This window comes from Taudactylus pleione, unplaced genomic scaffold (assembly GCF_031769625.1).
Source record: "Taudactylus pleione unplaced genomic scaffold, aTauple2 ptg000188l, whole genome shotgun sequence".
NCBI classification, from domain to species: domain Eukaryota; kingdom Metazoa; phylum Chordata; class Amphibia; order Anura; family Myobatrachidae; genus Taudactylus; species Taudactylus pleione.
This window is the reverse complement of record NW_028284590.1, coordinates 4,595,837-4,622,518: the sequence shown is the minus strand read 5'-3', so window position 1 is coordinate 4,622,518 and position 26,682 is coordinate 4,595,837. Positions and strand designations below refer to the sequence as shown.

The following is a 26,682-nucleotide window of genomic DNA, read 5'->3' as shown; positions in this document are numbered from 1 at the left end:
TCAGACATGCATGTCCATAATTTAATTTATATGTGCCTTATACATCTGTACATTCAATACTGAAGGAAGACTTGTTTTATTAATAATTTTATTAATTGTTGTGTCTAATAAATTGTGACAATTATAAATTTCATTCAGCGCTGCTCTAGCTAGCTATTTTTATTGCACTATATAAATAACTGGTAATATATAATAATAATAAATAAATATTGCAGGTTAGCTTGCACTGACAAATAAGCAGTCGGAGTCTTTAATGTGCACAGAATAATATATATTAGACTTTTTGCATATAATTATTGCATACACATCAATAAGCTCAAAGAACAAAACAATATTATCATACTTAAATCAACTAAGTTTCATTCCACAGCGGAGGCATCGGAAGCTAAGGGCGCCCAGATAAGGAAACCAACAGTGAAATCAGATGCGTCTGGAGCAGAAGAAATGATCGGTTTAATGGAATACGAGGTATAATAATCTCTGTACTGAGGTAATGTGGGGAGCATTGTTATATGCCATAAGCAAGAAATATCTATGTACATATGTAGTATTTGGGGACTGTTATCTAAAAGCTGATGAGAGACTCATTTGTGCGGAAGAAACCATATTAACAGAAGCCGGGGGCGATACACTGTTGGTAAAGTAGAGAGTGTGGATTTTGTAGGAGCTCGTAGAAAGGATACTGCAGGGCTATAATACTTTAGAATATCCTGTTTGGTGTATATTTGTTCTGATGGGTGTTATTTTAAATAGCTAAATATTACCCACTGTGTTAAAAGGACTTCTACAACTTTGTTCACCCCATTGTTAGTTATGCAAACCTCCTCTCACGTAATTTTTTGGTTGATCACTTGGCAGATAAGATGAACGTTCCAATCCTCGGACCGTTTATCCGATCCGTGTGACCCCCATGCACACCGCACTAGCTCAGTGTGGACGTTCTTCAGTAAATCGGGAGGTCGGGCAGTTTATATTAAACTGCACATGAGCTGCGACCACTTGCAGGAGCGTTTTAAGCTGTTTGACGGCTAACGCTCCTGCATAGACACGTATATAATCATCGAGCCAATACCAGGTGACCGGCCTGAAAATTGTATAGTTGTGTACCCAGCTTAAGAGAGAGGTGTGATTTTGATCATCATTATAGATACATGAGGGGGAGGTGCCTAACCAGCTGTGGTTGTACAAATGCGTTTAACCTTTTAAAGAATACGTTAACAAAGAACGTTAACAAAGTGGGGAGTTGTAATTTTAATACATCATATTAAACCAAGATCATATCCTGTGTCTCTAGTAGTCTGTGTCTTCTACTATTGTCTTTGGGCACTTTCTGGCCTACTCAGCTTTATGGCGGCTTAATTATTAATGTAGTGCAAAGAGAACTCCTCCAATGTAACTGACAGCAACCAATCAGGTATCAGCTTGTAGCAGTATAGAGTAATCAAATGTAAGCTAATATCTGAGTGGTCGCTATGGGTTACAGCTAGTGTCCTACTTGTACTAGATGTGATGTGAACATGCTAATTACCAAATTACTAAACACAAATCCATGTACGTTCAGTATCACGTGACCAATCCATCCAAAATAACAATTACAATAAATAAACGAAACAGCAGCGAATAAATCATTAGATATAATGGACTTTCCAACTTCCTATAATTCTGATTGTCAATATTGACCCTTTCAAAAAGTATATGTTGCATGCATGTGTTGCTGCGTGAACACCAAACGTAAATATGCGGAACATGGAATCTAGCTAGAACATATACAGTATGTAATGACCAGTATGCGGAGGCTTGCAGTTTTAATGCAAGATCATCACTCAGCATGCATGTGTTGCAATACGTATTAGTTGTACATGTGTGCAGGCCTGTAATGCAGTCTCTCACAAGTTCTGCGTGTTCCTATGTGACTGTGATGTCACATGCTGGAGCTACACGTAACTACACGTACGGTTACATGAGCAGCTTTGGCAAAGTCCTGCACTTATCACACAGGTCTGTAGTGTAGCAGGGAGGATGGAGTAAAGCAGAGAATCTTGAAGACGGACGGCAGTGGCCAGGCGGGTCAGAGTAGGGTGACTTAGGAGTGGCAGTTACAGGGCGCCCATTCCAGTAACCTCAGACGTCAGCCTGGAAAAAATAAGATGGAGGGGAAGATGACACGTAGGAGGAGGAGGGTGAGCGAAAGAGGAGGAGAAGGAGATCACAAGAGATCGCAGAAGGATGAAGAATATAAGAGGAGAAGAGAGAAAGTAAAGCAAGGCAGAAGAAAGCACAATTGTAAGCAGGTGGCAGTAACATGGTATTTCACAGGCACATGTAATGGAGGAACAACACATGTAGGATCATACAACATGTAAGTTGTGGATGGATGGATGAGGATTGAAGGGGAAAAAGAAAGGCAGCAATTAGTGACAGTAGATAAAGTAACATATCCCATATTGCACTGTGACTGTAACAGTCAGACTTGATGGTGCTCAGAAATGAGTCACTCTCACCAGAATAGCCTCTAAATCAGTGGTGTCAAACTTGGGCCCTCCAGCTGCTGTGGGACTACATATCCCAGCATGCCCTACTACAGTTTTAGCATGCGCTAATAGCAAAACTCTGGCAGTGCTTGCTGGGATATGTAGTTCCACTGCAGCTGAAGGGCCCGAGTTTGACACTACTGCTCTAAATCATACTTGCTGACTATATAGGAGGGAACAATTAGGCCAACACAACCGGGGGCGTGGTGCAGCATAGGTGGGCAGAGGGGAGAGTGACGGCACGATTGCGTCATTGTGGCTCCGCCCTCTCTATACAATGACATGAATCGCGTCATCGGCCACCCGGACCGTTCACTTCACTTGCGAAGATGGCGGTCCCGGGAGGACGCAGGCAGCTCCAGCAGACTTAAATACTCTTAAGGGGCAGCTGGGGTCACCACCTGAGATTCAGAAGCCCCCCGGGCCGTTCCGTGAGAGTAGGCAGATCTGCTCTAACTGTAAACCGCTATTAGCAAAAATCTATTTGTTAGCACTGTAAGCCATTTTAGCGTTATTCACAATTCCCAAATTGTACGCACCCTCTTCAGCACTGTGTGCATAGGCGCTGCTATCAAAGTCACCCTGAAATACCTTTTCAAGTAGTGAGTACAATGCATTTTAAAAGAGAATGGATCTTAATAAAGAACCTGATGAACATGAGCCAGAGGTGAGGACAAAAGGCTACACTCATGTATCCTGTGTGTGGACAGGTGGTGGCTCCAGAGGTGCAGCGCAGTCCAAAATTCAAATAGGGGAGCCACACCAACTGCCACTCCAAACACTGCCAAACATCACCAGCCCGGGACTCACTGGCAGTTGTTGTGGTTCCCCTATTTGAATTTTGGACTGCGATGTAGCCCCACCTCTGGAGCCTCCACTGGAGTGGACCATGCAGAAGACTTTCTGAAACCCTTGTAACTGAGAGGAAGTCTCCTACAATGGATGGGAACAGATTGGCACTTGAGTATTACATAAGACTGTGTACTAAAATCACACGAAGACGTGGACAGTGTATACGGCAGGGTTAGGATTAATGATTTGAACAAGATGTGAATAAATTGTGAAACTTTCTGTCACATCATAAATTTAGGATCTGGCCCCAGCAGCGCCCTCATGAATTGTTCTACGCCTGATGTCCATTACAGCTGAGGTGCATGGCAACATCACATGCTGTTCGCCGAGTGTAAGGGTTTTATTAACTTATGTGTTTGTGCCAAAACGACAATGACGCATTTGGATAGAACGAGCTTTCATCAGCTGTGAAGCTAAATAGAGATTATCCAGGAAACAACAGTTCTCTATCTAAACCAGAAAAATATTTGGAGACAATAAGATAGGTTAAATCTCAAGAAGATACTTCCAAAAAAATGTCATATCTGGCTCATGCAGTTATACTGTACATCCAAATTCCATGTATCTCTGGGATTAAATATATTGTAACTAGCAACTTTTTCTTTTCTTTTTTAAATTGGAAGGTGCAAAATGCATTCCACTGTAAGTATAGGGAAGGCCCTGGTCTCTGGAACTTCCAGAAGATGAAAGCCCTTTCTGCAGAGAAAAAAAGGTTGTGCCTCATCCTGGAAATCTGAGGAGGCCCCTGCATTCCGCCACCCATTTTTCTAAATTAAATGCAAAAGCCATTGCTTAGAAGATGTAGCAAAAAGTATAATTTATCCATGGTTGCTGGGACTTATTGGAATAAGGGCCTGATTCAGAGCCGGTCGCTATTTGCGGTCGTTCGTTCAAAAAAAAGGGGTGGCTATTCAAATGAACCGTTCGCTCTTTGCGGTCTGTTCACGCCTCTAGGTCTGAACGAGCAAACAAAACTTGCGGTCGTTTTTTGGGAAACTACGCCCCCTGGCCGCTCGCATCCTACGTCATGTCCGCTATTTATTAGGTTAATCGAGTACATCGACCAGGGTATGAACTGCTCGCTATTCTTGTGGTTGGTTTTGCTACCACAATTTTGCGAGCAGTTCTGGCTATAAAATTACCCAGTGACGTGCTCAATGACGCTGCTGTTTTAATTATGCACACCCTTAAAACGCCCGTTTTGACCTTTAAGCACGCCTGTGATCGGATCTCCACTCCCCGTTTTCAAGCACCTTCCCCTGTTACCACCCACATACGCCTCTTTCTGTCACTCAAATTATCAGGCATTCGCTATTTTGCGAGCACATGAATTTCGACCGCACTGACTGGTTCGCGCATGCGTATAACGATCCGTACGCATGCGCAGTTGGGCAAACATCGCTCGGAGTGAACGAGCGGCCGCTTACGAGCGGCTCTGAATCAGGCCCTAAGTCCTCTTTCACTCTGTGCAAACCTTTGGACCCAGAACAGACTACACCTTCTTGGGAGGCAAATCAGCTTGGCTGCCACTTACGGTCTGATGTGTCAGGGATCATTACTACTGTAAGTCTCCACTAATTCCCTTTTATTATTAGTTTAAGTATAATATTGCTCTAAAGGTGCGTATCTACTACTAGACATAGAAACCACAGCATGATTATGACATTGTAATCGTGGAGTCGTTTCTATGCCTGTGCTGTGCCTACACTGAACGTTCAGTCGTTCAGTGTAGGCACATCCATCATCCCCGTACATGCTGAACCTGACGTGATCGTCAGGTTGACCAGCATGTACAGGCGATGACAGATGTCGGAAACGACCAGAGGTCACGGGCTTCGGTTGTCGTCTCCGACATAAAAGTGCCCGGTGCATGCACGATCTGCACGCGATTGAACGTCAACGACGTCGTTATCATTCAATCACCTGCAAATATCGCTAAATCGATATGCACCTTAACACTAGTTATAGTTCCTTCAAAGTATCAGAGAGCCCATATCAGGGTCTACGGAGACCCAATAAGTCCTCCTTAGCCTGGAAAATCAGAATCCTGATGGCATCATCACAAGATTACTTACTACCAGAGACAAGACGACAGCCTTCACCTTCTCCTTGAGTTACAACATAATGAGGTAGTGAGACAAGTGTGAATTAATACTTTGTCTGTGTAAGTAGTCTGCCTATAACAATGCTTCCTAAGTGTATGGATAGGGGCAGTGTATTCACATAGATGGGCACAACTTGGCATATGGTCCAACATCCATATTCACCCATGCAGATTGTAATTGCAGCCAATCATTTAAACCAGCAGCTGATAGTCTTAAGATACTGTATGTACAGTGGATAACTCATCTTTCATGTTTCCACTTCCCACTGTCTTTCCTCATTCCAATCATGTCTCACTACCATTAGCTGCATGGAAATGCCACTTGGAAATGCCTACTTTAAAATTGGAGGCTGATACTACAGTACTTCTGCCATACCATAGCCACAAACTTTCCCCACTTCCGCCACCAATTCTTATTCTGCTACTTTATGTATCCATTGTTCTTCAAACGTCTAATGTTGGGCAATTATCGTCTAATGCTGTTCAATTATCGGCCTGATCAGCCGATAGTCATGTGATCAGGGGACGATAACTGTACAGTGTATCGCCGTGAACGAGCAGTAACGGTCTGTCGGACATGCAAAATCGTCCAGCATGTCCGATAATCGCTGCTCTAATTGCAACTATCTGACATGCTGACAGGCTGAATACATCCAATGAAGGTGCCATAATCTGGCAATGATATTAGATGTTGGTTTGTCAGTCTGACAGACATTTCTATTTGAGGATGTATGCCCAGCATTAGACTGTAAATTCATATGGGCAAGGCAAACTTTACAATCTGTTTCATATCATTGTGTGTTACTTGCATCATGAGACTCTCAATGTACAGCAATGCGTACTACATTGGCACTTTATTAGTAAAGGATAATAATAATAATAATAATAATAATAATACAGAACATGTTGTCAGCCAACTAGCTCATAGTATGCTGCCATAATAATAGTAACTGCTATTGTGATGAGGTCGGCTTTAGTGCAGCTTACTGGTACTGGGTCACAGTCCCTTGGTTGTGCCACAAGCCTTCACCTCCTCCTCCAGCCAAGGCATAATTGCCCGTTAATGTCACATTCTTGGATGCAATAAGTAATTTATGATCCAATGATGATCATTTAACTGATATCCAGCTTAATGTGGTGATCTTGGGTTTAACAGAACGTGTACTGAAGCCACTGACATTTAAGTTATGAAAAGTGTTGCCTGCAAAATGTGCTGCTTTTATGTGGTTATACTGCTTTGTATTATTATTATTATTATTAATTCAATAATTGGATATTCTGTCATTGTAGGTTTATATGAGGCCCCCGGACAGAGACATGCATTTCTGTGTTGTGCAGACTCTGCTTACCTGGCGTTGATGAGGTACTGAGCGAGGCTGATGTTAGCTGGGCTCCCAGTGATGGTGATCTGACGCTCTGCTGACCCCTCCATGGCGCTGGCAATTTTGATTTGTGCTCCAGACATCTGTCGTATTTCATTGATTTTGGTCCCTTGGCGTCCGATGATGCAACCTATTAGCTGGAAAATGAGAGCAGCTGAAACATGTCCACAGGTGGGAGGGCACAGTTATAGCCAGGTGGGTACACCATAGTAAGTAATGCACTGCATCTGTTACCTTAACGCGCCCCTTAACTACCCTGCTTCAAATTCTAAAGGTGTACTATATATTATAATATTTAAATTATATTTAAATTAAAAATGAAAAGAAAAATATTATTAAATCCATATGATACATTACACTTCATTGCAATTAATTCATATATATGTATGCTTGCAAAGGTAACAAGTGCAGATGTTGACTTGACGTAATTGCAATGCAGTATATTCATTAATATGTATACATTTTTTGAACGGCTGCTCCGCCAGTCTGCCGTACAGATGATGTACTGTAGTGTGATTTATCCACATTTTACACCAAACTATTGATAAATTGCACATTCAGTATCATGGCTAGCTACTTGCTGTGTTGTTGAATCATTGTAAATAGATGGGATGTGAGAGAATCACAGTTTACAACGATAGTTGCTGCAAATAATAAAAAAAAAGAATAAAATTTAATTTGAAATGAATGAAATGGCTGTTTCTGTGGTCTAAGTGTAAAGCAAGGTACACACTATCTGATCTCATCTCCCTTCAATCTCCTGTTCCCCCTCTTCGTTCAACAAATGCACGCCGCCTCTCCTGCCAATTGATTACTTCCTCCCACTCCCGCCTCCAAGACTTTGCCCACGCTGCTCCTCACCTTTGGAACTCCCTTCCTCTCCCCATCAGACTCTCCACCTCTCTTCAATCCTTCAAACGGGCTCTCCAGACCCACTACTTCATTAAAGCCTTCCAGCTCTCACCTTAACTTGCTGCTACATGCTCCTTCCTCCCTGTCTACCCCAACTGTGTCACCCCTGTTTGTCTGTCCCTCCCCCTTAGAATGTAAGCTCCTATGAGCAGGGCCCTCTACCCTCTTGTGCTTCTCCTTACTCTACCTTCATCTACTTCTTACTCTCTACCGTGGCACCTAACACTTGGTTGCTTTGCATTGTTGCTTATCTGGGTGTTATGGTCGCGAATGTAGCAATGTATATTATCCATGTTCTGTATTGTATTGTACTGTACTGTAAGTCACTGTAAATCAACCTATGTGTTTATGTACTTTGTAAGGCACTGCGGAACACTTGTGGCGCCATATAAATAAACGATAATAATAATAATATGATGTATCGTACGATATATTGTTCCGACACGAGTCAGAATGCTATATCGTACACATCGTATAGTGCGTGCTCCCGATCCGTCGTTCATCACATCATCCCAGCTGCTGTTCTGCATGGCAGAAGGGACAATGCAATGAACGATGCAGTGCTGTTACATCGTGTGACGATATATCGCGCCATTATACACTGGATAGTGCAGTGTGTACAGTGCATGTGATGTATCGTTACATCACATTTAGGCATCGCTGGGTAGCGCCGTCGTACGGTGTGTACCCAGCTTAAGTATCTGTTGGTTGAACATCAATCAGACAACTTCAATCAAACCACAGATGTATAAAATCTTCTTTTCTACTTCCATGATCTGCCATAGTCCAAATTGAGCGGTGGGAGGGAAACATGCTCTTATAAAAAGAAATACCACAAGCTCATTACAAAGGACTGCAATAAAAGGGGATCAAAACAAATTATTCTCCAGGACTCTACTTCACCGCGAGCCAATCACAAGCAACCAGCATGGAAAACAGCTTGTGATTGGCTGGTGGTGAAGGATGGTCCCACTTTCTCCCTTTCTCATATTTTTCTAAGTATTTTTCCAGAGTTTTTCTGTCCATGTAGATTATGATGGAACAAGAAGAATCAAATATGTTTATTTATATTCTAAAAAGCGGTAAACAAGGGAATGTTTTATTCCATTAAAATATATATTAAATTACATTTCTCTTTTTTTTTTCTTCGCTATAATAAGCAGACATACTAGGCTCGCAAAGTTGCCACTCGAGGAATCCTAAACTTGTTAAGCACCCTGTCTCCCACAGCCTAGGGTTGTCAGAAAGAGCCCTAGAATAATTTAGTATGTGGTCGGTATCCTCTTGGAGGGGGTACTGTCTGCTGCTTTTTAAGCACCCAAATTAGACACCAGTCCTGCTTTGTGCAGTTGGGGGCTGGTTGTCACGCTTGTTGCCTACTTCATCTGCTGGCAAAAAAAATTTGCAGGATATTTCAATATTTTACAGTATTTGACAAACATATTTGACTACTTTGGGGGAAATTAAATAGATTGTGACTTGTTTCAAAGTTGCCAGTGAGGTTATTTTTTTAGTCTGGAGTTTTTTGTTTGTTTTTTTTAAATGGAATTACTACTTTTTTATTTTACAAATATGCCGGCACTATTATATTTTATTAGTAAGGGGCAATTATTTTTGTCATTTTATTAGAAGGGGACAATTAGTTATTTTCATTGGGGGCACTACTTTAATTATTATTATTAGTCTTATTAGCACAGAGATATCAGGAAGAACCAAATGCTGTACCGCATGCCTCAGTTACGCAGGGCACCATATGTTTGCATACGCCCCCGACCCAAAATCTGTCCAGATGATGGGCCCTGATGCTGAACAGCATGCACCTATTAGAAAAAAGGTAAGGGGATATTCTTTATTTAAAATATTTGTTTATTAATTTTAAAACCCCACTGCGGAATGTCCCAAACCAATGGTGATGTGTGGACTTTAAACCCACCACACCTTGATGACAGTTTTGGTTTTCACCCTCCAAACTACTCATTTTACTCTCCGAGGGCCTGATTCTGAGTAGGGAGCAAAGCAAGAAAGAGCAAGTAACTGTGCAACGGGACAAACCATGCTGCACTGCAGGTGGGGGTGGTGTAACATGTGCAGAGAGATTTGGATTTGGAAGGAACAGATCAGACTGAAATATAAATTGCAGTGTAAAAATAAAGCTGTCCTGTATTGGTGGGCTACATGCAAAAGCAGCCAGCATTTATCCGGCATGCAAAAAAATAAATGTATCTGCACATAACGGGCTAGCGCCGTGCGACTTGGTAGCGCCAAGTATCTTTTTGGTGCAACTTTTTACCTTCAAATGCATCTTATTCGCAAAGTGATGCAAATTGCACGCACAAGCACCTTCTACTGATTAAAATGATATGCGGCATGCCAATATTCTGTGAGTGACTGCGGTTATATCTACATGCGAAATGCTACATTACAGTGTCAGCGGCTGTAACACTGTAACATAGCATTTCGCATGCAGATACACCCGCTGTCACACACAGAATATATCATATCATTTTAATCAGAAGCTTCTTGTGCATCCTATTCCTATCGTTTTGCAAATATGAAGCATTTGAAGGTAAAAAGTTGCACGAAAAGACGTTCTACGCTACCAAGTAACGCCACAGCATGGCGCGACTATTAGGGCTGTACAATGCACAAGTAAGTAAGATGAATGTGGACACATCTGAATGGAATCGGTATGTAATACCGCCGGCCGCATGGCCGGCAGTTCGATTCCCGGCAACGTTAGGCCGACAGAGGAACAGATCCCGGCAGTGGCAGCCCGACAGCGCTGGAAATCCCGATCGTCCCCAGGTAAGTACTAACTAACCTAACCTACCCCCCTAACCCTAGCCCTCCCTTAGGGGTGCCTAACCCTAACCTCCCGCTCAAGTGCCTAACCCTAATCCCCCCTCTAAGTGCCTAAACCTAACACCCCCTTCCCTGCGGCCTAACCCTAACCTCCCGGGGGGGTGCCTAACCCTAAGTCCCCCCCGGGAGCCCTAAACTTAACCCTCCCCCCCGCAGCTGTCCGCTCGCGGCGCCCGGCATCCCTACAATCGGGATGCCAGGTGCCGGTCTCCTGGCATCAGTAAAATGAGCGGCGTCTACATCTAAACGCCGGTCATTTAACCCTCGCCGGGATATGACAGTCGGGAAGCCGGCTGTCAGTATAATGTCAGTCGGCTTCCCGATTGCATCCCATCTGAATATTAACCCTACACATGTGGCGTAGGGTTACTGGTATCACAGAAGTGGTGTGACCAGGCGTGTGTCACACAAATGTCCATAGCTGCCACAATGACAACGTAACACGCAAAATCTCACGCCAAATGCACATGAAAAAAAAGCAAAAACCAAAAAGCATTAAATATTATATACGTTAATTGTAAAGGAATACTGTAACCCGATTTCTGCAGCCTATCCTAACAGGAAGGTTTTCTCTACAAATAACAATGTTAGTATGCTCACAACGGGTGTACTACAATGCATGCGGCTGTACACCAGAGAAGGAGTTTATAGCAGCATTTGTATAAAGTCGCACACAGGTAACTGCCAATAGACGTTGCTGTGCGCGCTTCTGCTTCCATCTCTGTAAGCAGGCCCAGGATCTGCAAAATCAGACTGCTGGAGCTTCCACGGCACACACTAGTCACCTACATTGTGGTTCTATGACAGTAATAAGCAGCGAGGTTTTCATTGCAAAAGTGAGAACCATAGATTGGAAAAGATTTGGAATAAAGAGCAGCTGAGTTGGAAAGATTTGTACTCACATCATTTGGTATGGTGAGTTCATGAGTACTTGCCTGGGGACTGGCATCCATACCTATTATGTGAAGAAAGGGTATTAGAGTGATACAAAAATAATAATCAATGTACCCAGTTCATAGATTCCAATTGTATCTCATGTGTTCTTAGACCAGCCGCCCACACTGTCTTGGGTGCAGAGTTAGAAGACTTCTCTCACAGTACCCCATGGCTCTCCCCTTTCACTCACCTTAGCAGAATATACCAGATGTGGCTTTATTTACAGGTTCATAGTTCTTAAGTGCTACTTACCTGAACATTATCTATGTAGTTGGTTGGTATGTAGTGTTGCCATTTTAATATTCTTTGTACAACTCAAGTCAAACCACCAAACGATTGATAATGGAAACCAACAGCACCTACCTGCTGCAAGCACGTTCTCATATTACTACCAATATAAAAGTATGCATAAAGCATGTGTTTTATGAATTGTAGCAAACGTCTAAGGAAACATGGAGTAAACACAGAGCAATGTAAAAAAAAAAAAAAACCAGTGAATGTAACAAAATAATTTTTCTTTTGGAACATTTATAAATAAAAAAATGTAAAACTGTAGAAATGTACAACCTAAAAACTTGAGTATATAATAAAAATATAAAAAAGTACTTATAGCCTCTATTATAACCGAGATCATACTCAGAAAATCTTTAAGCCTGGCGACATACTTAACAATCTCAAATATTTAAGACCAAACACAAAACAAACCAAGATAAACCTGCGAACATTGCCCAGCCTCAAACCTGGCCAAGAAATTAACAAGAAAATAAACAAATCAAACTGATTAATTACCCTTAAATATGTGTAAATAAACTAGTATAATGATTATATGTGACAGTAAAATGTTAGTTAGGTTTTCCTGTGTAGGAGAATGATGCTGAATATACTGTAGGAATTGTGGGTCTCATTCAGACCAGCTCGCAAGCGCTGAGTGCTCGCAAGCGGGTCGATGTTGAGGCCCTGCGCACGCGCAGCGGCCGCACTGCGCGTGCGCAAGCCCCGGAGCGAAAGAGAAATTGTCTCGCTCCGGGGCTCACTACAAAAGGGGCGGCTGTCGATGGTGATCGACAGCTCACACCGTTTTGTAGGCGGGGTGGGGGGGGTGGCTTGCCAAATGGAGCAGTGCCTACCCATAGGCCCATTCTGGTTCTTCATGAAGTAGAAGTGCTTTAAAGTGGTCTGTCTACACATGAAAAGAACGTTTTTCAGATACAAGAGAAAACAATCAGGCAGGCATTAGCATAGTTTCACAGCTGCATTGCGTGCGATTACGCAGCTGCGATCGCAGCTGTGATCCGTACTGAATCCGGTCCACTATCATAGTTATGTTCAATTTGTGGAGTGAAAACTGAATACAGAAAAGCATATTTTGGTTACACCAGAAGGTTGTATGGTTTTTCAATAGACTGATGCCTGGAATGACTGCAGGATGCACAGGATGGATCATCACTGAATCCGTGTAATAGATGAATGACAGATAACCTTACAGAAGTGTCCATAAAACATGTGTGTGGCTCTACCACCGCAGTTTACTCTCTGATGTGCCAATTCCTTTGCCTCTGACCCACAAGTTTGCGGTTTTCTTTTTACTTTATTTTAGCATAATTTTTATATAACGATCATTAACCCCAAGGGCACCGGAGTAGTGTTGACAAAAATAGTTCTATGTGAATGTATCTAGTCCTGCTACAAGTGTGTTACCTGCTGATTGGCCCATCAAGTTTTGAGCTTCTTCAGAGGAATGTAAGGGCAGCTTTTCTCCTAAGGAGAAAGAAGAAATATATTTAACTTTCTTGCCCTTTGGAACATTTGCATGTTTTACATCATCTCAAAAAGCTCAGAAACTGATGATAAAAGGTATAAAATCCAGCAGTACTTATGGAAGAACTGACTTTGCCTATCGCAGAACCACCAATAGAAATGATCTAAGACCCAGCCATATAATATGGGGTGTAAAACATGACTAACTGCGGTGTGCTTACACGAACATTAGTGCATAAAAACCATACATGGACAAAAAAGTGAAAATGCCTGAGACGTGAGAAGAGAAAAGAAGGAAGACTTTAGAACGGGAAAGTTGGGTACGTACCAGGGAAAGCAGGGGTGGTCTGTCCGAGGGGAGTAAAGGGGGTTTGCTGCATGGCCAACTGGTGGAGCTTGGTCAACTGCTGAGGGGTAGGAGGGACATTAGAACTAAGAAGGTTATTGTTAGAGAGTACAAGAAGTCACAGGCACAAGAAAACAGAATCAAATAATAAAATAAAACAAAATAAATTACCAGGGAGCCATGGGACATGCGCACAGCCTAGAGGAGAGAGGACTTGGCCCGAAGGACGGAGTGGATATGACCTGGAGGTCTCTAGTTATTCCTCATAGCGCAATCACATCTATCATCGAGATAGGCCTTTAATTACTACATTAGACAGGAGGAACGGGAAACGGTGTCCTATGTTGTACTGCTTTATTATAAAAATCCTTCTGGCTGCCCGAATTCATGTTAGTCACAACAGTAACGAGGACTACTAACGCATAGTCTAATTATATCTTTCCTGGTTAATATGTGGGAATGTCCCCAGGCAGCACAGCCGTTCTACATTTATAATATTTTCCTGTTTCAGCACAGGCTAAGCAGTTACTAAGCATCACATTTGTCAGGGAAAACCATAAATCAAGGTTTGCCGGGGCAACTTAAAATCAGGTGCCAACAGAGCTAGAGTAGGGCTCACCGGTGCCCTTTGCTGGCCCCTTCCCTGACTCACGCGAGGGAGCGCGGTCGCCATCAGGAGGAAGTGTAGACCTGCTCAAGGCAGCACTGTAGCAAAGCTACTGGCCGCAGGGTGTCATTCCAGGCACCCTGCTAGCCAGATGCAGAGGTTGTGGGGACCCCAGGACCCTGAATTGCTCACATATCCATCTCTATGGCCCTGGGCACTAAAACCTATTTTACTAAACCAGAAAAGTGTGTTGCTTGGTTAGCACACTGTTTCTATTTTATTACAAGACAAGTATTTCACATGTGCTGTATTTCTGCCTTATTATTATTATTATTATCATCTCTATTTATAGGGCAGCACAAAGTGTCTGCAGTGTTGTACAATGATTGCAAAAATACATAGGGTAGCATAATCATGATTATAAAACCCAGACATTGGTGGGGGGTGTAGAGTGTAAGATTCACTAAGACTCACTAAGGCTTATAAAAGCAGGTAACGATGGTTTGCTCGCACAGTAGAAGGGCGCATACAGCACTCAATGGGGCAAATTTACTAAAGTGAGAGTTTTGGTTGCTATGGGCAACATCTCTTCAAAAACTCACCTCTAAAAACTCTCACTTTAGTAAATTTACTCCAATGAGTCTGTACTCACTAAACAGGCAGACAGACAGGATCAGAGTCACCGGTGGGAAAAATGGAGATGGAAAAATATTCACTCTAGTGACAGGGTTAATGCTAGGAGGAGAGGACAAAGGAAGAGGGGCCCTGCCCCATAGTCATTACAGGCTGAGAGGGTGGGGAGTAACCAGAAGAGTGACCCGAGAGAGAGGGCATATAACATAATTGCCAAAGTTGCCTTTTTCTGTTATATACAAGATGATATAAATAGAAGAATAATAGGAACTTGCCCCGCATAAGTGTAAGCATTAAGCACTGATAGACAGCACAGACAGAGGTATATGTAATTACAAGAAGGGTGTAGTGTAACTGTAACCATCACATGAGCCCGCTTTGTGTAGGGGGCGGTGATCTTCTCAGCCAAGTTCTTCTCAATGTCCAATATGAATGAAGGACAAGGCTACACGCCAACAAATGACATTTATCAAAGACAGCTCATGACTCTTTTTATTAGTGCAACCAGATATCCAGGTAGACATCATAAAATAATATCAGGATACTGAGGGGCCAATTCAATAAGGTCTCGATAATAGGGTCGCGCATTAGGTTTCTGCGGGATGCCAAGGTAATGGTCTTAGCTCATTAGCGCTCATGAGCAATGGTCTCATTACCGTAATTGCTGCTAATGTGTGCTGAAGCGATACTCACAGAGCTCCAACAGAGCCTCGTGACTACAGGAATCAGCCCCTAAAAACTGCATTCAGGGGAGCCAAGATGGGCAGCTATGCAGGATTAGCAGGGTACAAAGCCTAAGGGCATGTAATCACATTAGATTTTACTTCTGCCTGGTGCAATACTCTGTGCTACGTCACTGTAAGGGGAACAAACGCTATGACTGCGTTACTCATGTGGACGCAACATCGCCAGTAACAATGGAAAAACATTTGCCATTATAGAATGATAGTACATAAAGAACTATTACAAAAAACAAAGATTCAATTACTGCATCATATATAGAGCATATAGTTAAAATAGATTGTTCTGTCTTTAATTCATTTGTTTTATTCAGATATTTTGCATCTTTGTTAAAAAGTATTATTTTATTTAATGAATCTAATCTCTACTCCCACACTACAACTGAGAGGAAGAAAGAAAATGCTCAATTACTTTTTCTGGGTTATTGACCCTGTGGATGATTGCACACATATGCAGTCTGTGCAGAGCATACCAAGAGATTGACAGTCTATAGAGGAGATGTATCAAGCCTTAGAAATAAAGAGAAGTTTCCCAAAGCAACCAATCAGAATCTGTCATTACATCTGTGCTAGATAAATGACAGAAGCCAATTGGTTGCTTTAGGCAACTTCTCTTTATCTCTCTCCAAGGATTGAAACATCTCCCCCATGACAGGAGTTTTGGCTTTCCACTGCTCTGAAATGAAGCAAGATAGAGAAGCACCATCATTTAAAGGGACTCTATGAGATTGACAGCTATCTCAAAGCAGGGGCATTTCTAGAGAGGAGAGGGCCCGTGTGCAGTCTCCAACACCAGCCCCCTCCTCTCCTCCCAGCGGCCGGCAGCGCACTGAGCTGTGCGCTGCCAGTGCCGCAGTTACAGACTTTGGGCACTAGAGTGCACCCAGAGTCTATAGAGTATGCGCAGGTCACCGGGAAAATGGCTGCGGCAGCCATTTTCCCTGTACTGCGCATGCGCAAACGACGGGAAAATGGCTGCGGCGGACATTTTCCAGTCGTTTTTACAGCGCCGGACCCCTGCGCTGACGTGGGACTCCGGATGAGGTAAATAATACTATGGGTGCAGGGTGTGCGGTGCGGGGCCCCCCTGGACCCAGCACCCATTATAGATACGCCCCTGTCTCAAAGTCTGGAACAGTGTACAGATGAAATGCAGAAATCAGTAATTTCATGTCGATTTTTGACATTATAGTCCCCAAACTTTCATACAGTATATGCTAAACATGTTCAAATATGGGTTTGACCTTACTTTCCAAACAGCGGAGACATTGGGTCACACTATGGAATCTGTTTTACATTTTCTTGTCTCCGCTTTCAGGACCAGGGAGATCCCTGGAGATTCCCTCGGTGGCGCCAGTCACCCATTCAGAAACAGCCAACCCAGCTGCTTCTTACCTTGGCAGCCGGAAGGTAGGGCTGACTGTATTTTCTTCTCACATTGGGACCGTGGCATCACAAACAAACACCACGTGCCCTGCAAAACACTGGCACAGAAGGGTAGCAGGCAGCAGTTTCACATTTAGGAAGCTGGTGGCTACTTCCCCTTCAGGTTGGCAACCAGAAATATGAGTGGCGGGGCTGTGGGGGAATTAAATGTCATGTGTTGAATGCTTTAAATGTTTTATGATCACCCTAACCATTGGAGCCACAGGTATCTGCCTAGGTATGCTAATGGTAGTACCAGTCCTGCACACATTAACCTTAATCATTACAGAGTTCTATAGCCTAAAACAGGGGCAGGGAACCTTTTTTCTGCTGACGGCCATTTTGATTTATAAAATATAATTTGCAGGGCCGGTGCAGCCACGATCCCTCCGTGTGATGTCACACGGGGGCGGTACCACAATCGCCGGTGATTACAGCAATGCCCGGAGTATCCTGATGATGCTCTGGGGATCTGTAAGGTCAGCGGTGTGACCATCTGAAGCTTCCTAAGGATGCTCCAGGCGGCATTGCTGCATAGATTCTGGCTGCCAGATGAGGCTAGCAGAATAAAGCTCCGAGGGCCTGACCAAATGTTTCCGGGGGCCTTATACGGCCCCCGGGCCTGAGGTTCCCCATCCCTGCCCTAAAATATCAACAATGTCCTATATTTATGAACTAGAATGTTTCAGTAGTAATTAAAAATCATCATTAATTATTTAAATTGATAGGGGTACATAAGAAAAAAAAGATAGTAGGAAAATGAAACAGATCGCCTGCCTCCCCTGCTAGGCTGGTGCCTCCTGTATGTGGTCTTTGAAAGGGTCCTGCTCTGACTGTTGACTATAAATATATATGGGATTGATATGTTTAATCGGTACTGTCTATGTCGATGCCGGAATGCAGGCACCATCAAGTCGACAAATGTTAACATGCTGCTTAGAGCCTACATACTAAAAAGGAAAGGGTGAGGAGTTGGGTGGTGAGTTGGGAAGGAGACAAGGAGGAGGGGGATTGAGTGAGGTGATTACATATACAGTAAATGTTCACCTTAATACACTGAGAGGTTTTTTTTTTATTGACTTATTTCATCCAGGAACATCAGCTTCCTCATGCACCTCAAAAAGTCCTGAAACTGAAGTAAAATCATTGTTGAATGACCAGGCAAATAATCAAAGTACTGAATTTGTGTAAGCCTCTGAAGTTACACTATCAATTTGTGAATGACCTTTAATCTAGGATGATCACTGGGAAGGCTGAACTGGTTCGGTTCAAATAACCACTTGAAATAGTACAGCCACCACTTTTCTAAAGACGTAATCAGAGAATTGCGAAACGCGTAAAAAATGTGGTGACACGGACTAAGGATAAACTAGCCACAGACAGATTACAGATGATTGACGTACTGTACAGAATTACTTCTACTTTGTTACCTCTGCAAAATTGTAAGTTATCCAATTATATTATATTTTAGTAAAAATGGTTCACACTATGGGGATGATGCAGAGTAGAACGTGCACCCAATGTGCGGAGCGTGCCTTGCACATTTTTGTGCGTGTGTTATGGAGTATACACATCTACCGCATTTCCATTTGCAGCTGAAGAGGTGTCACTGGGTGGTAACGGGCATTTTCATGTAGGCAAAGTTAAGCGAGGGTGGCAGAAGGTGTCTTGGCATAGGGGTGGTGTAAGTGATGATGACAGCTACAAAGCCAAGTGCTCGGATAGAGGTGGCGTGGTGGCAGAGATGAATACAGCTCAGCATACAGGTGAATATATGCATTTAGTAATGTGTACACAATGTAAGTGCAAATGCAGCCGACTTGCATTCAACTCTGCATTGACCACTTTTTGACCTTTTCTTCTCTCTTCTATCCCTCTGCATCAAAGGATTCTTCTTTTGTATATTCGTTTATTGGAAGGGCATTTGGGGCCCTTACTTATCTATCATGGTTGTAACAAAACACTGCTTTGGTATTAAAGACTTTAGGAATTCAATTCGACATGATTTGCAGCTCTGGAATGGCAAAACGCGTCCATCTACAACGCAAGTTTTGTCTTGCTCCTCATAGAGGTGACTAGGAAAACTTGCACTGTAGGGACTGCAATAACTGGCTGATAGGTGTGTAGCCAGGCATCGTGCCGATGCCCAGCAACTGCATTCCTCCATGAGTTGGAGAAAGCCCTCTCTGACGCAGGTCACAACCGTCTATTACTCTGTCAGGTGTTCTCTGTGCTGTTTGTTCTCAATGATCAAATAGACAATTAAAGTATTATCTATCATGTCTGAAGATCACCTGTTAGTGTTGAAGATATATAGTATAAAAACTAGAACAATAGCTAGGAAAAAGCCAAGTCCTCTTTCTATTGTGACACACGTCCCATGGCTGCCCGCAGTGTAACAGATAAAGAGCTCCCATCTCAGACATATTAATATTATAGTCTAATATTAATTATCAGTAACACCAGCATGCTGGGGAAGAAAGTGTACGGAAGAGGAGGGTGGTAGAAAGTTAGAGATGAGAACTCACATCAGGATGGGGGATTGCGTACTGTCCTTGGATGGAATAGGCCTGAAACAGAAGGTGAAATAAAAGCATGTCAGTACGGTGTAGCACATATGGAAACAGCGCCATAGATACAAGACGAGAATGACTGTGAATATCGTAATATGTTTAACCCAGGGAGGTGCAATACATCACCCTCAACCTCGCTAAATTTTACAGAGGGGATCACAAGAAATACCATGCACGCTACCTTTTATTTCACTAAGTGACAAGTAGAAAAACTATGTTCTATATCGCTTTTATTTATTTATACAGTTTTATGAATGGTTCCAAGTAGGACCCTCGCTAATGAGGGACTTTAATGCAGCAAGTTAATATAACTCTTACTTGTTCTGAGAACACAACATAAGAATGACAATTGTGACCAGTAGAGCTAATGATTAAAGGGCTTGGACCTGCCCCCTTGGGCCGGTACATCATTTACTATCATTGGCCGGGAGAGACTGAAGCAGAGGGTTGTCCTGGCTGAAGAGGGCATCACGTTATTAGAAATTAAGTGATTTTAGCCCTGTTACATATCGCTCCAGGCTCGTCCAGAAAATCATGATCACTTTGAGGCCAATCCCCCCCTTAAACACAGTTTAGTTTGATTTTGTGCCTTGCCTGTTTCATACTAACAGCACCACCACCCCTCTTCCACTCCCAACTTCTTGTCCCCTAGACAGTTTTTTGTTTTCTTTCTTTCTCTTCTTTGCCCACTATTATGACTTGCATTGAACGCGCTTCACACATTGATGTATACCTCTCCCCCCTTCCTTCTCATCCCCACTCCCCCCCCACACCCACTACCTACCCTCGCCCTCTCCCAGTGCTATCCCTAATGTGTTGTTTCCTGCTGCTCAATTATTTCTTTGTAATTATTTGAAACGATATATGTCAAACAAGCATTAAATAATTTTGAAGCCCCTCTTCATGCACAAACTGTTCCAAACCTCCATCCTATGGTGTTAAATAACATGATTGAAAGAGGCAGTGCAAAGCATTTAAGGGGTCTACACATGATTCCCATTACGATAAACACTGACAGACTTTCCTGGATCCCGGTGATTAAAGAGGGTTTAAGCCATCCCCATTCAACACCATATTTTTAAGTATGATATTGACAAAAAAGAGAAAAAACAAAAGTGGAGTTGGGTCTGAATATGTCAATAAATAAAGAACACCTTGAATGACAACGTTTGAGCCATTTATTTAAATCAGTGCTGTGTGCTCCAATGAAACGTGCTCTGTAGGGGATTTTCATACATATAAGTTTGAGTTTCAGTGGGGGAATTTGTGGCGTTGGGCCATTGCTTGAATACCTAGGGCCTCTGATAGCTTTAATCTACCACTGCTTTGATATATAGTAAATTGCTCGCCTTATTACTTTGCATTTCTTTTATAGACAGACCTTTGATGTCTACCTGTAAATCTGCGCTAAAGAGATGCAGATAGCTCTCGGCTAGGTAGATGAAGTCACTGTTGGATACAAGCTGTTTCTAGTCTACATACTGCTCTTGCCTTATAGTACCAAACATATGTGAGTAATTACAATCTAGACATTGTTTAGATAAAAGTGATATAAAGACAACTCCCATTAGTCCCTTAATTAAATTGGGAGCAGATCAAACAGCTAGATTTACCCTCCCAATCATGCATAGGATGAGTGACCATTAGCTCTGAGTATCACTGCCGGAACATTTTATGTACATTAAAGTAATATTGTGAAGGGGCCATAAGAATGATTTACTCTAGGCATCTAAGCCTTCACATTCCATCTACAAGCAACATGTAACTTGTAATGTGACAGGAGCAGGCAATGTCAATTAGTGTATCAGATAATCAGCATGTTATGTAACTAAATGATGCATGATGTAAGAACCACAGCATGGACTAACGGGTGGTTACAGAGATAGCCATCGTCCATTACCCTGCATTCAACCAAAGGGATGAATGTAGTAATAAGAGACCTGAAAAAAGTAAGTAATAGATCACAATGAATGAATGAAAGCACACTATTAGGGGCTAATGCAGAGTAGAATATATGCCTGTTTGTGGAGCGTATGTTGCATGTTTTCCCGCTGTGCCTGCTCCAGATGAGTTGTACGCACTTCAGCCGTATCTCCACTTGCCACTGTATGGATAGGGGCGCTACCAGGGGCGTATTAAGAGAGGAAGGGGCCTGTGTTCACTCCCCATCCGGGGGCCCCCTCCTCTCTCCCAGGGTTCCAACAGCATTTGACATCTCTCCCCCTATGTCCTGCAGCACTACATGGTACTATGTAATGACAAAGACCATACAGGCGATTCAAGCCATGCGCATTTCGCCATTTTCTACAGCTATAACGTGGTGCCGTACAGGATCAATATTCTCTTGGCCTGCAAACGGGAATATTTAATGGTTTATCAAAGTCCATAATGCCAGGTTACACTCAACAGCAAATTCTCAATGCAAACTTTGAGAAGCTAATTATTTCTAGAGTGCACTGCATAGAACTCAGGTACTCATTTTAAAACAAAAAGGGCTAGAAGAATTGGGAAAAGTCCCCTTTTGTCCTTTATTTTGTGTCTTAGCTTTGTGCTTTGTGCATGCTGAACACTAGGCCCGGCTGTGTCTCAGAGCTAACGCTCCAGTCTGATGAGTGATAATCAGCAGGATGAGAGAACATGCAAGAAAATCTTTGCAAACTAACGGGCAGAGGCTGGTGCTGCAGCAATAGGCTGAGGTTGGCAGCGGAGGCACCCAGTGGGTCCGCTCTTACCTGACCACCTGCAAAAATGACAGGGGCGGAGGCGGGTTTTGGACGGTAAGGGATGGTGGCACCTTTTGGTGGGGACTAGGAGAAGGGACAGGAGAGGGAGAGACAATATTAGAGTACCCCCCAGAAACAGACAATAATCACCAGGTGTAAAATAACCTCAAACTACTAATATTCAACAAACCAGTTCTAAAATGTGATTAATGTGAGGTGCAAAAAAAAAAAAAAGATACCTGGTTAAATGACTGACATCATGTATAGCCAAAGCAAGGTCTTGCACATAGATGTCCGAGGACAATAACATTTGAATTGAGCTCCACTTTTTAAATTCTACAAGCTTTCATGTTTTATTGTGTTTTTATATATACTAGCTGAAGTGCCTGACATTACCCGGGTTTAAATCTTCAAGTTATGAAATTTTATTATGTGATTTCATTCAAATCCATCCAGTGGAAGGCACAGAACAGGCTCCCTGGGTCAGAGTCCTGCCCAGCATACACTAATGGGAGATCCGACCGGGGAATTGGTATGAAATACCGCCGGCCGCATGGTTCGATTCCCGGCAGCCCGACATCAGCAGAGATCCCGGCAGCGGAAGCCCGACAGCGCTGGAAATCCTGATCATGGATAGGTGAGTATCTACTAACCTAACCTAACCCCCCTAACCCTAACCCTCCTTAGGGTTGCCTAACCCTAACCTCCCCCCAAGTGCCTAACCCTAATCCTCCCTCTAAGTGCCTAACCCTAACCACCCCCTTCCCGGCTGCCTAACCCTGTCCCCCGGGGGGGTGCCTAACCCTAAGTCCCCCCCGGGGGTGCCTAACCCTAAGTCCCCCCCGGGGGTGCCTAACCCTAACCCTCCCTAACCCTAACCCTCCCGGGGGGGTGCCTAACCCTAAGTCCCCACCGGGAGCCCTAAACCTAACCCTCCCCCCCACGGCTGTCCGCTCACAGCGCCCGGCATCACTACGATCGGGATGCCGGGTGCCGGTCTCCCGGCGTCGGGGAAATGCCGGGCGTCTACATCTAGACGCCCGGCATTTCACCCTTGCCGGGATATGACAGTCGGGAAGCCGGCTGCCGGTATTTAGGCAGTCGGCTTCCCGATTGCATACCCCGACCGGGACCCCAACCCTCCTAAAACCTGGCCAGGATCCAACTGGTTTTATCCCAATCGGTGTAGGGGTATACAAATGCATAGCCTGACAGACAAACAAACAAACAAACAAACAGACCAATGAATGTTATGTATAGGATAGTTGGTGGAGCTGCAGTTGTTATCTCTGCTACTTTAGCTTGCTATACAGTATAACACTGTAGTGCAGCCAATGAGTCATTTGTCTATAGCTGAGATCTGAGCTAATTTAGTTTAGATTTAGATATATTTTGAAACTGCACCAGTTTCCTGTAGAGGTGCAGTGTAAATACACACAAAGCAGTGTGTAAGAACATTTAGTTAGAGGTTTCAAACCTTCTAAAGAGGACGAGGGCAGGACTGCCGAGAAGGGGGCCCGGGCCAGCTGCTGAGGGGGACAAATGTCCCCCTTTGCAGCGCATAGTCTTTTCCATTGGTTTATATTTCTTGAGGGGTGTGGCCAAATCTGGGAGGCGTGGCTGTCTCAATGGCCCTGGACAAGTGTAGAAGTTGCCCAAAGCAACCAGATTGTAGCTATCATATTACAGACTTTACCAGATAGGTAGATAGCTATAATCTGATGGGCTGCTACGGGCAACCCCTCCACTTGTCATCTTTAGGATGTTTCATAAATCTCATAAGTCTCATATTGAAGCGCCTTTCATGCACGCCTGCCTACTTTCTATAACTTCCCAGAGGGGAAGTCCAAGCGGTAAGTGCAGGTGGAGTAGTGATGTGATCTGGGAGGACTTCCTGATCTCCCAGGAGTCTGTGAGAACTCCCCCGCGATATAAGAGTCTCTCAGATATTCCCGGAGAATAAGTAAGCATGCTTTTACCCCACAATCTTCCTGCACCAGTTAAGCAGGAACCTCTGTGCCATAACACTATAATACTAACAATCACATGGGTAGACAAGTCACTAAGGGTAAGATAACAATGTCTGACCATGTCATGACCTGCAGCGCACATGTCATTTTGTGTGGCCACGAGCCTATTTTTGCACAAATGTGTCCATTTAGGGTTACCACCCGTCCGGGATTCCTCCTGACAATCTGGAAATCAGCAGCTCTATCCAAAGTCCGGACAGGTGGTGTCCGGGATATCTGGATCAGTGACATAATTACCAGCAGTGCAGCACTCAGAAGGCCTGATCCAGTGTGGTGCACTAAAGCCAACGTAGCTGCTCTCCCGTACGCAGCTGCTGTACAAAATTATGCAAATGTCGCAGACGCAGAGGGATGTACTGAGACGCCCACGGGCAGCTTGGAAAATCCAAGCACCTGCGTACAAAGTCTCAGCATCTGTCGCAGATCAGGTGATTATCTGTCTTTTGAGTAACCCTATGATGGTATAAACAAAACAAATATCCCTCAAACTGGCGCAAGGTAGGTACTGTATATAATAAAAGTCCTTACATCAAACACAGGAATTTCCTTTTTAAAGTTTCTTATATGTTTCTCTTCTCCAAGGTTAAGATGAGGATATTTCAGCCACTAGGAGTAAGGATTTTCTCTTCCCAAATGTGTACCTCAATCATTCAGAGAGAGAACAAAGAAACATAGGCGCTCATTCAGACCTGCTCGCAAGATGCGGTCGCTCACTGGCGAAAAGGGGCCGGATATTCAAATTCCTCAATCGCACTGCATGGTGTAAGGAAGCCCTCTATGTCTTAGCAAGCTACGGCACTGTGTGCTCGCTAGTGTATAAAGACGCCCCCTTTCCCCTCGCAACACATGTCATCTCCTGGAATTGTTTGATTAATCGGTAACATCGAGAGCCATCGGAGATGCTCGCAGCCCTTGAGGTTGCCTTTCCCAGCCGCAAGCAATGTGATCAGTACAATGATGCTACTTTGCTACTTTGGTCGATGGTGGCACATGCGCGAGACCCGGATAGCGACGGGCAAACCGTCGCACCAAAGTGGGCGTGCTGTCGATGTTGAGTGACAGCATGCCCCCTTTAGTGGGCGGGCCAGGGGCGTGGCTGCCCAGACGGAGGCGCTCCCATGGGAACGCCTACCATCTGGGGCCGGCCCCACTGACATCACAAGTGATGTCAGTGGGAGTGCTTTCAGCTCTGTTAGAGCCGAAAGCACTCTGGGGCTTGCGGCAACGAGACCCTACCGTAAGGGCGTTTTTTTTTTTTGTTGCGGCCTCTTGGCCGCTCGCATAGCTGTGGGTTACCACCCACAGCTTATGCGAGAGGCCATGATGATGGTCGCGATGGTCAAGACCATCGCGACCATCGGGCTTGCGACGAGACCCTTGTGGTAGGGTCTCGTTGCCGCAAGCCCCAGAGTGCTTTTGGCTCTAACAGAGCCGAAAGCACTCCCACTGACATCACTTGATGTCAGTGGGGCCGGCCCCAGATGGTAGGCGTTCCCATGGGAACGCCTCCGTCTGGGCAGCCACGCCCCTGGCCTGCCCACCAAAGGGGGCGTGCTGTCACTCAACATCGACAGCACGCCCCCTTTGGTACGAGACCCGGAGCGACGGAGTAGCCGTCGCTATCCGGGTCTCGCGCATGCACACTGGGCCACCATCGACCCGCTTGCGAGCGCATAGCAATCGCGAGCAGGTCTGAATCAGGCCCTGAACCAGTATGCTGCGTTCTGCACACTGACATAAGCAGAGGGGCTCACCCACATACCCGGTACCTTTAACTAGAGCTGTGTGTTGTCCCCGTGTGACTACGCCTCATGCCCAGGGACCAGCAGTGCCAGTGTACAGGTGCCAGCAGGGTGAGTGTGACTTGTGTCTGCATTTATTGCTGGGCTCATTAAAGAGGTGCTGGTGGTGTTTGATACATGCACATTTACATTACATTCTAGGACACATGGAGGCTTACCATCTGCATATGTAAGGGTCCCAGGCACTGGTGCACTTTAATTGTAGTGTATTAGGTCGTGATTCAGAGGTGGGCGCAGTGTCCTTGTTTGAGCAGCTGATAGATTATGTACTACTGAGCATTCGCTCTGGAAACCCCTAAGGCTCATGCGTACCAATGAGTCAACGCAGAGACCGCTGTTGCTTATGGAATCACTCCCATTTGCGCTAGTGGTGGAAAGCCATGGGTGTTCCTGGGTGTAACTGGGAGGAGGGCTGAAGTGAACACAAAAAGATGCAGTAACATCGGCTTGTTATGGGAGCGTCACG

At 44.2% G+C, this 26,682-nt stretch overlaps 1 protein-coding gene across 9 annotated transcripts in view; it reads right to left on the bottom strand.

The window, feature by feature from the left end:
- Positions 1-221: 221 nt before the first annotated feature.
- The window catches only part of PCBP3 (poly(rC) binding protein 3), a 72,826-nt gene continuing 46,365 nt past the window's right edge, over positions 222-26,682 (bottom strand). For 3 of the 9 annotated variants that reach the window (XM_088476376.1, XM_088476375.1, XM_088476378.1), the window contains exons 9-15: positions 22,325-22,468; positions 19,617-19,658; positions 13,666-13,744; positions 13,278-13,337; positions 11,546-11,598; positions 6,837-7,006; positions 222-2,133 (exon numbers count right to left, since the gene is read on the bottom strand). In XM_088476376.1, coding sequence (XP_088332502.1) covers positions 2,097-2,133; positions 6,837-7,006; positions 11,546-11,598; positions 13,278-13,337; positions 13,666-13,744; positions 19,617-19,658; positions 22,325-22,468 — 585 coding nt within the window. In that variant the 3' untranslated portion in view covers positions 222-2,096. The remainder of the gene's footprint in view (positions 2,134-6,836; positions 7,007-11,545; positions 11,599-13,277; positions 13,338-13,665; positions 13,745-19,616; positions 19,659-22,324; positions 22,469-26,682) is intronic. The other 6 variants (XM_088476377.1, XM_088476379.1, XM_088476380.1 and 3 more) reach the window with 3 other exon arrangements.